This window comes from Pleurodeles waltl, chromosome 4_1, assembly GCF_031143425.1.
Source record: "Pleurodeles waltl isolate 20211129_DDA chromosome 4_1, aPleWal1.hap1.20221129, whole genome shotgun sequence".
NCBI classification, from domain to species: Eukaryota; Metazoa; Chordata; class Amphibia; order Caudata; family Salamandridae; genus Pleurodeles; species Pleurodeles waltl.
Window position 1 is genome coordinate 240,587,411 of NC_090442.1, and position 12,650 is coordinate 240,600,060.

At 42.9% G+C, this 12,650-nt stretch overlaps 1 protein-coding gene across 4 annotated transcripts in view; it reads left to right on the forward strand.

The window, feature by feature from the left end:
* The window catches only part of BICD1 (BICD cargo adaptor 1), a 674,082-nt gene that overhangs the window by 414,215 nt on the left and 247,217 nt on the right, over positions 1-12,650 (forward strand). For all 4 annotated transcript variants that reach the window (XM_069228220.1, XM_069228219.1, XM_069228221.1 and 1 more), the window contains exon 5: positions 9,942-11,036. In XM_069228220.1, the coding sequence (XP_069084321.1) occupies positions 9,942-11,036 (1,095 nt within the window). The remainder of the gene's footprint in view (positions 1-9,941; positions 11,037-12,650) is intronic.

Here is a 12,650-nt window from a genome sequence, read left to right on the forward strand (position 1 = left end):
GCAGAATTATTAGGCAAATGAGTATTTTGACCACATCATCCTCTTTATGCATGTTGTCTTACTCCAAGCTGTATAGGCTCGAAAGCCTACTACCAAATAAGCATATTAGGTGATGTGCATCTCTGTAATGAGAAGGGGTGTGGTCTAATGACATCAACACCCTATATCAGGTGTGCATAATTATTAGGCAACTTCCTTTCCTTTGGCAAAATGGGTCAAAAGAAGGACTTGACAGGCTCAGAAAAGTCAAAAATAGTGAGATATCTTGCAGAGGGATGCAGCACTCTTAAAATTGCAAAGCTTCTGAAGCGTGATCATCGAACAATCAAGCGTTTCATTCAAAATAGTCAACAGGGTCGCAAGAAGCGTGTGGAAAAACCAAGGCGCAAAATAACTGCCCATGAACTGAGAAAAGTCAAGCGTGCAGCTGCCACGATGCCACTTGCCACCAGTTTGGCCATATTTCAGAGCTGCAACATCACTGGAGTGCCCAAAAGCACAAGGTGTGCAATACTCAGAGACATGGCCAAGGTAAGAAAGGCTGAAAGACGACCACCACTGAACAAGACACACAAGCTGAAACGTCAAGACTGGGCCAAGAAATATCTCAAGACTGATTTTCTAAGGTTTTATGGACTGATGAAATGAGAGTGAGTCTTGATGGGCCAGATGGGTGGGCCCGTGGCTGGATTGGTAAAGGGCAGAGAGCTCCAGTCCGACTCAGACGCCAGCAAGGTGGAGGTGGAGTACTGGTTTGGGCTGGTATCATCAAAGATGAGCTTGTGGGGCCTTTTCGGGTTGAGGATGGAGTCAAGCTCAACTCCCAGTCCTACTGCCAGTTCCTGGAAGACACCTTCTTCAAGCAGTGGTACAGGAAGAAGTCTGCATCCTTCAAGAAAAACATGATTTTCATGCAGGACAATGCTCCATCACACGCGTCCAAGTACTCCACAGCGTGGCTGGCAAGAAAGGGTATAAAAGAAGGAAATCTAATGACATGGCCTCCTTGTTCACCTGATCTGAACCCCATTGAGAACCTGTGGTCCATCATCAAATGTGAGATTTACAAGGAGGGAAAACAGTACACCTCTCTGAACAGTGTCTGGGAGGCTGTGGTTGCTGCTGCACGCAATGTTGATGGTGAACAGATCAAAACACTGACAGAATCCATGGATGGCAGGCTTTTGAGTGTCCTTGCAAAGAAAGGTGGCTCTATTGGTCACTGATTTGTTTTTGTTTTGTTTTTGAATGTCAGAAATGTATATTTGTGAATGTTGAGATGTTATATTGGTTTCACTGGTAATAATAAATAATTGAAATGGGTATATTTTTTTTTTTTTTGTTAAGTTGCCTAATAATTATGCACAGTAATAGTCACCTGCACACACAGATATCCCCCTAACATAGCTAAAACTAAAAACAAACTAAAAACTACTTCCAAAAATATTCAGCTTTGATATTAATGAGTTTTTTGGGTTCATTGAGAACATGGTTGTTGTTCAATAATAAAATTAATCCTCAAAAACACAACTTGCCTAATAATTCTGCACTCCCTGTATGTTTTCTCCTGCCCCTATTGGTTCAAAAACTGTGTGTTTTTTTTTGTTTCACAATTCTTTATTTAAGGAGCAAAACAAAACATTACAACAGAGGTATGGAGCGAGGCACATAAGATGTCAATCGCAAAACAATAATACAGTACCGGAGAATACAGTTTCAGAATAAAGCAAACCATTGGCCAAATGGCAAGCTGAGATGGCCAAAAACAAAGACCTTTGAGTGTTGAGGAAGAATAATATCAAGGAGGGCACGCAGGTCCACAATTACATGACATACAACCAAAAAGAAGTGGGGTGGGGTTGAAAAGGGTATGGAAACATGACAAGAGAGAGTTAAGGGAGAAAAAGAAACAAGCAGGGAGTCCATAATCGCACCGACACGTCAGGAGAGGAAGGTGTATATGGAGGGTGGGGGGAAGAAGGAGAAGGGGGTAACAGGGAGTGAAGGAGAATGAAGAGAGAGGAAGGGAAAAGAGAACAAGGAGAGATAAAGAGATGGGAAAGGTGAGTACATAAGAGAAATTGTAAAGCCATGCATCTGCAAGGGCTATGACCAAGCAGGCCCACGTGGTTGATACCAATGGGGTGTAATTTAATGTAGTAACCAGTCAAACTGTTGTTATGGGTGGATGCGCACACTTACACGGACTAGCGGGTAGCGTCGTGGAGAAAGGGCGCCCAGGTGTGGCGAAAGGCCTCTGTTTTGTCCTGGAGGTTGTAGATGACTCGCTCGTAGGAGGCTGGCTGATACTTCGTTGAGTGCCACCCATCCTGGAAGGGAGAGAACGCCAGGCCAGAGAATGCATATCTTAGCTGTTGTGAGAGCTGTATGCAAGAGAAGGCCCTGTGGGCTGGAGAGGTCTGGGGGGGTCTACAAGATCATGCAGAAGGATCAGAGGGTGAGAAAAGGGGGTCATAACAGCATATTGCCAACCGCCTCCCAGAAAGGTCGCATTGAGGGGCAGTCACAGAGGATGAGCAGCAGATTAAAGCGGTCATGGGGATAGAGTCAGCAGGTCAAGTGGGGTAGCAGGCCTGTTGCTCGCAGCTTCACAGGAGTCCAGTGCCAGTCGTGCAATGATTTAAAAAGACAGATTTTTAAGCGTGCCTCTCTTGCCCCATGGTCAAGAACCTTCAGGAGTATGGCCTAATTCTCTGGTTTGTAGTCCACCTGTAGCCTGGTTTGCCTTCAAATAAATGTTATAAGCCAGTTCTAAAGATATTGCCCTAAGTTCAGGTAGGACAGTCCAGGCGTGTTGGTCAGATATGAAGTATGCTCAGTTCTAGCCACACAGCACCAGCAAGCCTCATCATTTAACCCTTATGTGTTTACGTTCAGTACAAATCAAAAGGCATGAACGTGAATTGTGTATTTTTGCTAATACATTTTTCGTAGTATGAAAAACATGATGTGGTCTTTCTTGTGAATCTTTGAGCAGAAACTGCACAGGGCTATATTCTTTACTGACGAACACTTTTCTCATTGTCTCAAGTGATTGTATTTGTCACTGTAGAAAGCAATTCCAGTGCTTCACTCGTGAGATACCCTGAGGGTTACACGTCCGCAAGACTTTAAATGAAATCCATGTCCTCTCGAGTGCCTTCTGTCAGCAGAGGACCTGGAGCAGAAGCTGCATTCCATGCAAAGTTCGAGTTCATCAGCACTATTTCCAAAGAGTATTAAATACTGATTACATTCCTCACATATACCCATTAGCATCCAGAAATAGTGCTTAATTTGTAAAATAATAAGTGCCGGTGCCCAAAGTTTTTCTCAGAAGCCAGCGGACAGTACTGCTGTTGGTGGGGTTGCCAAATACTTCTGCTGTCTAGTCTTCCCCCTTCTTTACTCCATTTCTCTCTTGTTCTGGGCCAAAGTCTGATGAATAAAAAATATGTCCAGGTCCCCAAAAATGAGAGCTGATATGTCCCTCTGCAGCCACCAGCTCAAATTAAGCACTGCCTAGAATAATTTCTTTAGGATCAAAGATCGAATGTTGACCCTTTAGGAAGATGTCTATCACAGGGAGGCCAGAACGTTGTCAAGGAATTAAAGATGTGATTGAAAGTGCAGTTTCTCGAGGAAGTTCTAAAAACCAGGAAACCATGATCACACATGAAATTTATGTTGGTGCAGAAGACTTACTGCGGTTAACTAGTATGACACAACTTATCAGAAATTCAATGTAGGAAATAATCACAGAGCAGCAAGTTGCTGGTGTAACATTCAGGGCTTTTCTAGTCAAACACATGTGGCTGACAAAGGCACCTGGGTTCCGAGGTGCTGGGATCCCATGTGGCCCTCTTCCAAACATCGGCCACTAGACGCTCTCTCTCAACACGGCAACCATGCAACTTTGGAAAGCCGATGCCAACATCTTACCACTTTATTCTCCTCTGGTGAGTTCAAATAGAACCAGTTGTAAGCTTAGCTACTCTTTTTTGATATTGTGTGATCCTCGATTAATTCAAAGGTATCACAGCAAATACAATGTAGGCATGCCAACCACAGAAGACGTCATTGGTGGTTGTTCGATTTCTTCTAGCGAAAGCGAAGAAGTGTTGTTCTTTAATGGTGGAGCAGTTGAAGTTCTAATAAAAGCATTTTTGAGTAGGCCTCTAAATAACTAAGGTTTTAGGTCCTGCTCTAGGTAGAGACTCCCACAGATATCCAGAAAATAGCTCATTGAGGCGGTCTAGCTCGTATTATTGCACTATATGTCACCAAAATCGTGAAACTGAAATGATACGAATCTTCAAACATAGATTTTAGTTGAATAAATAGTTACTGTTTATATTGGCTAATTCCAAACTTACACAATTATAACTGTGTAGCTTATGCTGAATCCCAGAGGGTCGGTTGACCAAGATTTATATAGAACTGTAGCATTCAAGAATGAGCTGTGCAGGTGTGATCTGTATAGAACTACAGCATTCAGGTATGAGCTATGCAGGTGTGATCTGTACAGAACTCCAACATATAATGATTCACAGGACCAACCCCTTATGCCCAATGACAGAACTGGGTAAATATGTAAACAATCAGCATTGGTTCTGTTTGAATCAATGTAGCTCTCTCTCTTTGTATATGAAATTGTTCCATTTATTCTCAGACATATGTATGAAATAAATATCAACAGATTCGAAGTAAGTGCATCTGGCGTAGTGCTCAAAACGTGCAGTGGTGTGCAGTATTTACAATGATACATATATACAATAGGAGGTCTCAGAAATTACGTAACCAATGAACAGTCCGAAATATATCCTCAGGTTACAGTCCACAATTTAATTGAACATCAGACAATCCCTTTTAAAGTCATCAGTGTTTGGACCCTCCAATCAATTTAGAAGCCCTGCTTAGTGCAGAACATAAGCAGGGCTCCGAGGGCACGAAAGCCTCTGAACGAAACGCGACGTCTGGCATTCGCCGGGATTTGAGCTGGACACCAACTAACTTGATCATAACCATACATTACTGAATAACATGTCAAACATCTCAAAGCCATTACAGCCCCTTCGGCAGTGTTGATCCAGACATCTACCAGTGTTTACTACCCCAGCATGAGAAGAATGTACACTGTTTGCAGGTGAAGTATCAGACGGCAGGCGTTGTCCCGAGGAGACTCCTGTGACCTGATTAGAGGGTTTAAACATCCTATTGAAGTCCTATGGAACTGCAGCATTCAGTTATCAGCTATGCAGGTGTGTTTTGTATAGAACTGCAGCACTCAGGTATGAGCTATGAAGGTCTGATCTGTATAGAACTGCAGCATTCAGGTATCAGCTATGCTGGTGTGGTTTGTATAGAACTGCAGCACTCAGGTATGAGCTATGAAGGTCTGATCTGTATAGAACTGCAGCATTCAGGTATCAGCTATGCAGGTGTGGTTTGTATAGAACTGCAGCATTCAAGTATGAGCTATGAAGGTCTGATCTGTATAGAACTGCAGCATTCAGGTATGAGCTATGCTGGCTTGATTTGTATAAAACTGCAGCATTCAGGTATGAGCTATGCTGGCTTGATTTGTATAAAACTGCAGGATTCAGGTATGAGCCACGCTGAGGTGATTTGTACAGAAGTGCATCATACAATTATGACCTATGCTGGTGTGATATGTATAGAACTGCAGCATTCAAGTATGAGCTATGCTGGTGTGATTTGTATAGAAGTGGATCATACAATTGTGAGCCAAGCTGGTGTGATTTGTAACGAACTGCAGCACTCAGGTATGAGCTATGTAGGTCTGATCTGTATAGAACTGCAGCATTCAAGTATGAACTATGCAGGTGTGATCTGTATAGAAGTGGATCATACAATTGTGAGCCAAGCTGGTGTGATTTGTATAGAACTGCAGCATTCAGGTATGAGCTATGCTGGCTTGATTTGTATAAAACTGGAGCATTCAGGTATGAGCCACGCTGAGGTGATTTGTACAGAAGTTCATCATACAATTATGACCTATGCTGGTGTGATGTGTATAGAAGTGCATCATACAAGTATGAGCTATGCAGGTGTGATGTGTATAGAACTGCAGCATTCAAGTATGAGCTATGCTGATGTGTGCAAAACGCAAGCAGCTCACCCTCTACCTGCCAGAGTGAACTCATGGTAGTGTATGTATATGTAGAGCAGTTTACTCCCCGGATTCATCCGTCCCCCTCTCCTTGCTCCAGGGTCCTTTACTTCCTGCCAGCCACTAGTTATTCCAGTGGACCATTGATCTTATCAAGTGAAGGACTAACTAGGCTGAAGCCGCCTTTGATTCACATCCTTGATTTACAAAGTTGTGAGGACCTGTGCAGTAAGTCAGAGTCTGGCGTCTACGGTGAGGCATGTCTCGGGCTCCTGCATGGTATCGTATATGAACGGCTCGCACAGCCCCCCTGAAGCAGGGCGTAGGTGGGTGGGAAGGTGACAGGGGTGGGAGGGGTGCAGTTACCGAATGTTTAATTCTATGCTTGTAAGCTGGCAGTTCACGTTCAGGGACATTGTTAGAAGGTAAACATATCCTGTGCTGTGTAATTATTTTATAAGATTTCTTACTATTATGATAAGGGTAATTTACGCTGCCCTATTCTGTTGATTCTGTCTGTGATTCTCACATTTACATCTCTTTCTGGGATTCCATCCTCCCTACTCTTCTGAAAAAGGCAAGATTGCATTTGGATGTGTTTTTTATGTCACTCTACATACACCGCCTTCCACTGCAATGTGCTCAGACTCCCACCGTATCCAACAAGTGATGAAATAAAGATACAAATGTGGGAAGTGCCTTTCAGCTGAGCAGAGTGCAATATCGGGCACAACCCCCGCCATGCCAGTTACACGTGGCCACGAACCTGCATTGTCCTTCCCCTCATTTCTAAAACTGCAAATAGCGTGTGCAGACGAATCGGGTCCTGTCTTGGGTGCATTTTTAGAGCATTTCTTTAAATGTTGCTCTCCCGTTACCACCAGCTAAAAGCTGGTAACTACAGCGATCCCGTTTTCTCATTCACACATCTCCAAGGCTGAAAGAGGTAGAACTAATAATCAGATCATAGTAACTCAGCATCCCTCCTTTGATTCCCACATTAAAATTCGACAATGTGGGTCTTCGTGTAGGTGTTCAGCGTATTTTCATGTTAAGCAGCCTCTCACAATACTCACAGCTGTGTTTCGGGTAATTCCTTCTCCTCTCACTACAAACAGCATACCTAGGTTTTTAGTTTTCTGCTGCACTTTTATCTATTTAGAATCAAACCTAAAAATAGTTCTGCTGACTGCAGTTAAATGCAAAGGAGGCTTCCAAGCAAATTAAACTTGAATAACATAATAGGTCCTGTCTGATGTGCTGCACCACAGTCTGGCATTTCTAACTGAATATGTATAATAGCACATGCACTTCTGCAAGGTTAAACAGAGCCATATAATTATCTAATGATTTTCAATTGTTTCCAACATCTCTGATTTAAGTGGTTCCTGACATGTAAAGCTTCAGTGGAATTGCCAGGAAAAGGCTTGTGAAATATAACTTACCATCCTACAATGTATAATAAATGAATCTGTGTAAATGCTCCCCTAATCTCTTTTAAAGTGACCACACCACAATGTGCTCTTCAGCCTGTGAGCTCTGTGGTATGAGACAACACCACAGGAGTTCAGGAACACGATCTCCACCAGGATCAAACAATCAGTTGATCAATAGGCTACAGATCACTGAGCGGCCAGAACTGTTGTGCAGCATACCTCAACAATCGCATCTGCTTTCACAAACCTTCCAGATACCTTGCTAGGTCGGACTGCGACTTGCTCACATCCCAGGCATTGAGAAAACAAGATCTGGTGGTTGAACTTTCTCCTGCATTGCTGCTAATACGTGAATGACCTCCAGCTAAACATTGCAACTAAACATCTGTGCCCCCTACTCTCTTGAAATCTGCAAAAAGCTGAATACCTGACCTTTCGACTAGTCATTCTTAGCCCTAGGCTGGCTAGACTCACATCTGCTCAGCACCAACATATCCTCCCGGGAGATAGTGCGCTGTACAAATCAACATACCATAACATATAACATAACATATGACATGACATATGATATGATGTCATATGACATGACAGAAACATAACCTTTCCGTGTATGCATGGACCTGGTGACGCTGCACTGTGTCTGCCTTGTCTACTCTATATGTTGAGACGTGCTAACCAGGTGCTGTATCACTCAGTGTGCTCTGAGAGCTTATTCGTCACTTGCTGCTGGGGTTTGAGACATCCGCCAATCAATCTTCTTGTTCTGCCGATGAGGCGCTATCGAGAGGCCTTGTGCACTGTCATTTCCCATCATGATCCTCCCAAGATGAAGAATCAGGACCAACAATCCCAGCCAGATCTCTTTATTCCCTACAATCAGAAGGATTACATATCACAATACAAAGATTCAAGCATGCACACACGCAGCGTATTATACTCTTTGGACCAGATGGAGGTATAAATGGGATTGTGACTCGCAAATTGAGAGTCGGTGACTCGCAATTTGCGAGTTGCAATCCCATATGCAGAATGGTGTCCCTGACACCATCTGTGAATCGCAAGGGGGTCACAAAGATCCACCTCATTAATATTAATGAGGTGGGTCGCAATTTGCGACCCCCTTGCGATTCCTTGCGCTCACAGGGATGGTGGCCTGCTGGAGACAGCCGAGCACCATGTCTTTGACTGCTTTTTTAATAAAGCAGTTCTTTTTTTTTTTTATTGCATCCCGTTTTCCTTAAAGGAAAACGAGTTGCAATACACTCAGGAAAATGAAACCATTTGGTTTAATTTTTTCAGAGCCATTCACAAAGGGGAAGGGGTCCCATGGGGACCCCTTCCCTTTTGCAAATGAGTTAGCACCCACTTCACATGGGTGCTAACTGCGAATTGCTTTGCGACCGCGTTCGCAGTCACAAAGCAATTCGGCATCGCAGTGCGAATTGCAAATAGGAAGGGGAACACCTCTTCCTATTTGCGAGTCGCATTCCCATTTTGCGAATCAGTACTGACTCGCAAAATGGGAATGTGCATCGCAATGCGTGTTTTGCATGGCGAAAACTGCAAATTTCGCAGTTTGCGCCATGCAAAACGTTACCTACATCTGGCCCTTTGTCTGTTAAAGTCAGTATGTGAAGGCAAAATCTGACTTATCTGCCACAGGTTATCTAATTTTTGATACAAATAGAAAATTGTTCTCAGCATTCGCCTGGGTAGTTTCTGACCTAAACAAAGAAGGTAATTAGGTGTTTTTCTGGCGAGATGTTGTAGAGACGGAATACTCAACAACCCAGGAGGCAGCAGACACTACAGAAATGAACGTTCAGCACCATACAGATACAGTCAAAGCATCTGGAATGCCTGTTGAGCTCAGATGCAGCCAGTTCTAAGTCCAGATCTCAAATTGCTCCTCATAAGGAGCTACATTCAACTAGGCCAGAAGATCATAGTATATTATTTCTAGGATGTTTCCCTAATTTGCTGTCTTTACCAATATGACATTTAAATGTGCAAGATATGTGTTGTACGACCTATGGACCAACCCCATATATCACACATTCATTCAATAATTTAGTCTGGTTGGCACTCAAGAAATCTATCAAGTAAAGAAATCATTAATCTAATTGCTACTTTTAGAGCATCAAAAAATTCGAATCCAGGCAAATTCTGTTCTGCTTGTCATTGAAATAGTGAATAATGTGATTAGCATTGTATCTGTATATCTGCTGGGATTTAGTTGAGGGTGTTCATTTTTCACAATGATTGTAAGCACTGTTGAAGAACATGGCTTGTGAACCACACAACTAAAATGAGTCTGAAATTTCAGTTTTGAATTCCCTTATTTTTACATTTGTCTTTTCTTTGTGTTTCAGGTTGAGCGGGAAAAAGCCATTCTCCTAACCAATCTGGAGGAGTCACAGACTCAGCTCGAGCACACACAGGGGGCGCTAACAGAGCAGCACGAGCAGGTGCACCGGCTGACGGAGCACGTCAATTCCATGCGGAGACTGCAGAGCAACAAGGACCTCAAGGAGGACATGGACTGCGGCAGGGCCGCAGACTCAGGGGAGGGCACTCATGACTATGATGTCGACATCAATGGTTTGGAGATTCTAGAGTGCAAGTACAAGTTGGCTGTCACAGAAGTGATTGAGCTGAAAGCTGAACTCAAAGCCTTAAAAGAAAAGTATAATAAATATGTAGAAAACTATACAGAGGAAAAAGCAAAGTTTGTGAGTAGAGTTCAAATGTATGATGAGCAGGTATCACGAATGGATAAAGAAAGAAAAGAAAGCCATGAGAAACTCATGAACATGGAGCAAGAGCTGCACTTGATGACCAGTGTCGCAAACGAAAACCATAATACCCTCAACACAGCCCAGGACGAGCTGGTCACGTTCAGCGAGGAGCTGGCACAGCTCTATCATCATGTGTGTCTTTGCAACAACGAAACTCCAAACAGGGTTATGTTGGACTATTACAGGCAAAGCAGAGGGACCCGCAGCGGAAGCCTTAAGGGTCCTGATGACCCCAAAGGTCTCTTGTCCCCACGACTCACCCGAAGAGGCATGGCATCGCCAGTCGAGGCAAAGAACCTATCCGACCTGGTCCCAAAAGACAGCACAGAGACCAGTAAAGAACAAAGCTCACCAAAAATGCCTATCATTTCTCCTGTCATCAGTGCACCTCCATCTTCCCCAGTTTCTGATGCGAGCGACATTCGCAAAGAGCCCATGAATATATATAACCTCAATGCTATCATAAGGGACCAGATCAAACATTTGCAGAAGGCAGTGGATAGGTCCTTGCAGCTCTCCCGCCAGCGAGCAGCAGCAAGGGAACTGGTGCCTCTGATTGATAAGGACAAGGAAGCCTTATTGGAGGAAATTTTGAAACTGAAGTCGCTGCTGAGTACGAAGCGAGAACAAATTGCAACCCTAAGAGCCGTTTTAAAAGCCAACAAACAGGTATCTAGCTATTCCACTTCTAACTTGTCTGTATTAATCTAGACATTCACTTTTTTGCAGCCAACAACACTTTTCCCAGTCACAGACATTAGATTTCTCTTTTACTGGTGTAATCCTTTCATTTCCCTATTGTAATTGTGAGGGAAGAATGAAGGTGGAGGACAGCAGGATTCCTAGAATGTTCCGATAAATAATTTTTATAGTTAAAATATCACAGCCTACCATGTGCTTACTCTCTAGAAGTTGTCAACAGGTATTATTTGTTTTCCTTACTCACTGATACTCCTTTTACCAACACTGAATGTTAAAAAAGTAAGTAGAGGAGACAGTTTTCGAACCTGTGCCAGACCTCTTCAATTAGTTCATCAGTCCTTCTCCTAGTGCACTGCTGTACAGTGTGTTGTCTTTCTGGCCGCAATGTCTCAGCCCTGGAAACATCTGCAGATGCCCTTTCATCCTTCATAGGAATAAACGTTTCACTGAGGTCAACGGATCTTTGACCCAGAAAGAAGTGTGGTGAACCACACAAAAATTTACATCAACACCAACCCAACACTCTGGGCATCTTGACCAGTGTGGCTGCAGAAGGAACACTCTATTCAGGAAAAAAGTTCAAAGCTTTATTTTACAGCCACAAAGTTAGTGTCATAAAGACAGTGCGTAATATCAAAGTATAAAGGTACATAAGCACCATAGGCTGCCCAAAGCGGTGAAACAAGTTAAAATGAATTAGCATTGACATAATTAGTCATTAAAGAAGAATCATCCATATCATTAACGAAATTATCTGAGATACAGAAATATATCTTAGGTCTGATTTTATCAACATTTATCAACTTCAATTAAGCAGAATATGACATTTTGGGCTGGACGCAGGTGGTCCCTACAGCTAACCAAATTAGGAAATGCGCGTGTGGGGACAGACATGTCCACAAAAATACAAAAGGAGACAAAAATCATTTTAAAAAATTTATCTCGGACTACAGAATGCTAGCTAGAAAAATAAGAGTGCGTGTCAGCACGATAGGTTCTATTCTAGAAAAAGGGACATGTCAAACGGGCAATGGCAATGAGCTGAGAAGGGCATACCTCTTGAAGGAACAGTATTCAGGGATTCTTCATCAGTAAAGCGTCTGGATCAGCAGCACAATTCTGTCAGGAAATATGCACAGAGAGAGAAGCAAGGGTCTAAAAGTCTGATGAGATTCTGAGGATCTGATCTAAACTTTCAAAGTCTGTCCCTAATATAAACCACATAAATCATCTTGATTCGCTGGATTGATGGTGTCAGGTCACGCAAAAGGGGCATCATCCAATCATTGGCAACATGTGATATTGAAGTTGCAACAGTCCATCAAATTCTCAGACTTTTCCTGAGACTCATCTTCCATCCTTGTGACTCCATACAGTGATGGGAACATTTTATTTCACGTTCAGTATATAGGCCAGGGTGTTCCTTTCAAGCTCACTAAACTAAAAGTCTCTGTACAGTTGAACAATGAACCTATTGCTACTTGCAAAGCTACTTATGCAAACCGAACCTGGTATGGCAGAATCTTGTCCATTCAATGTAAATTCCAGAAACACTCTTAGACAAAAATACATGACTACATT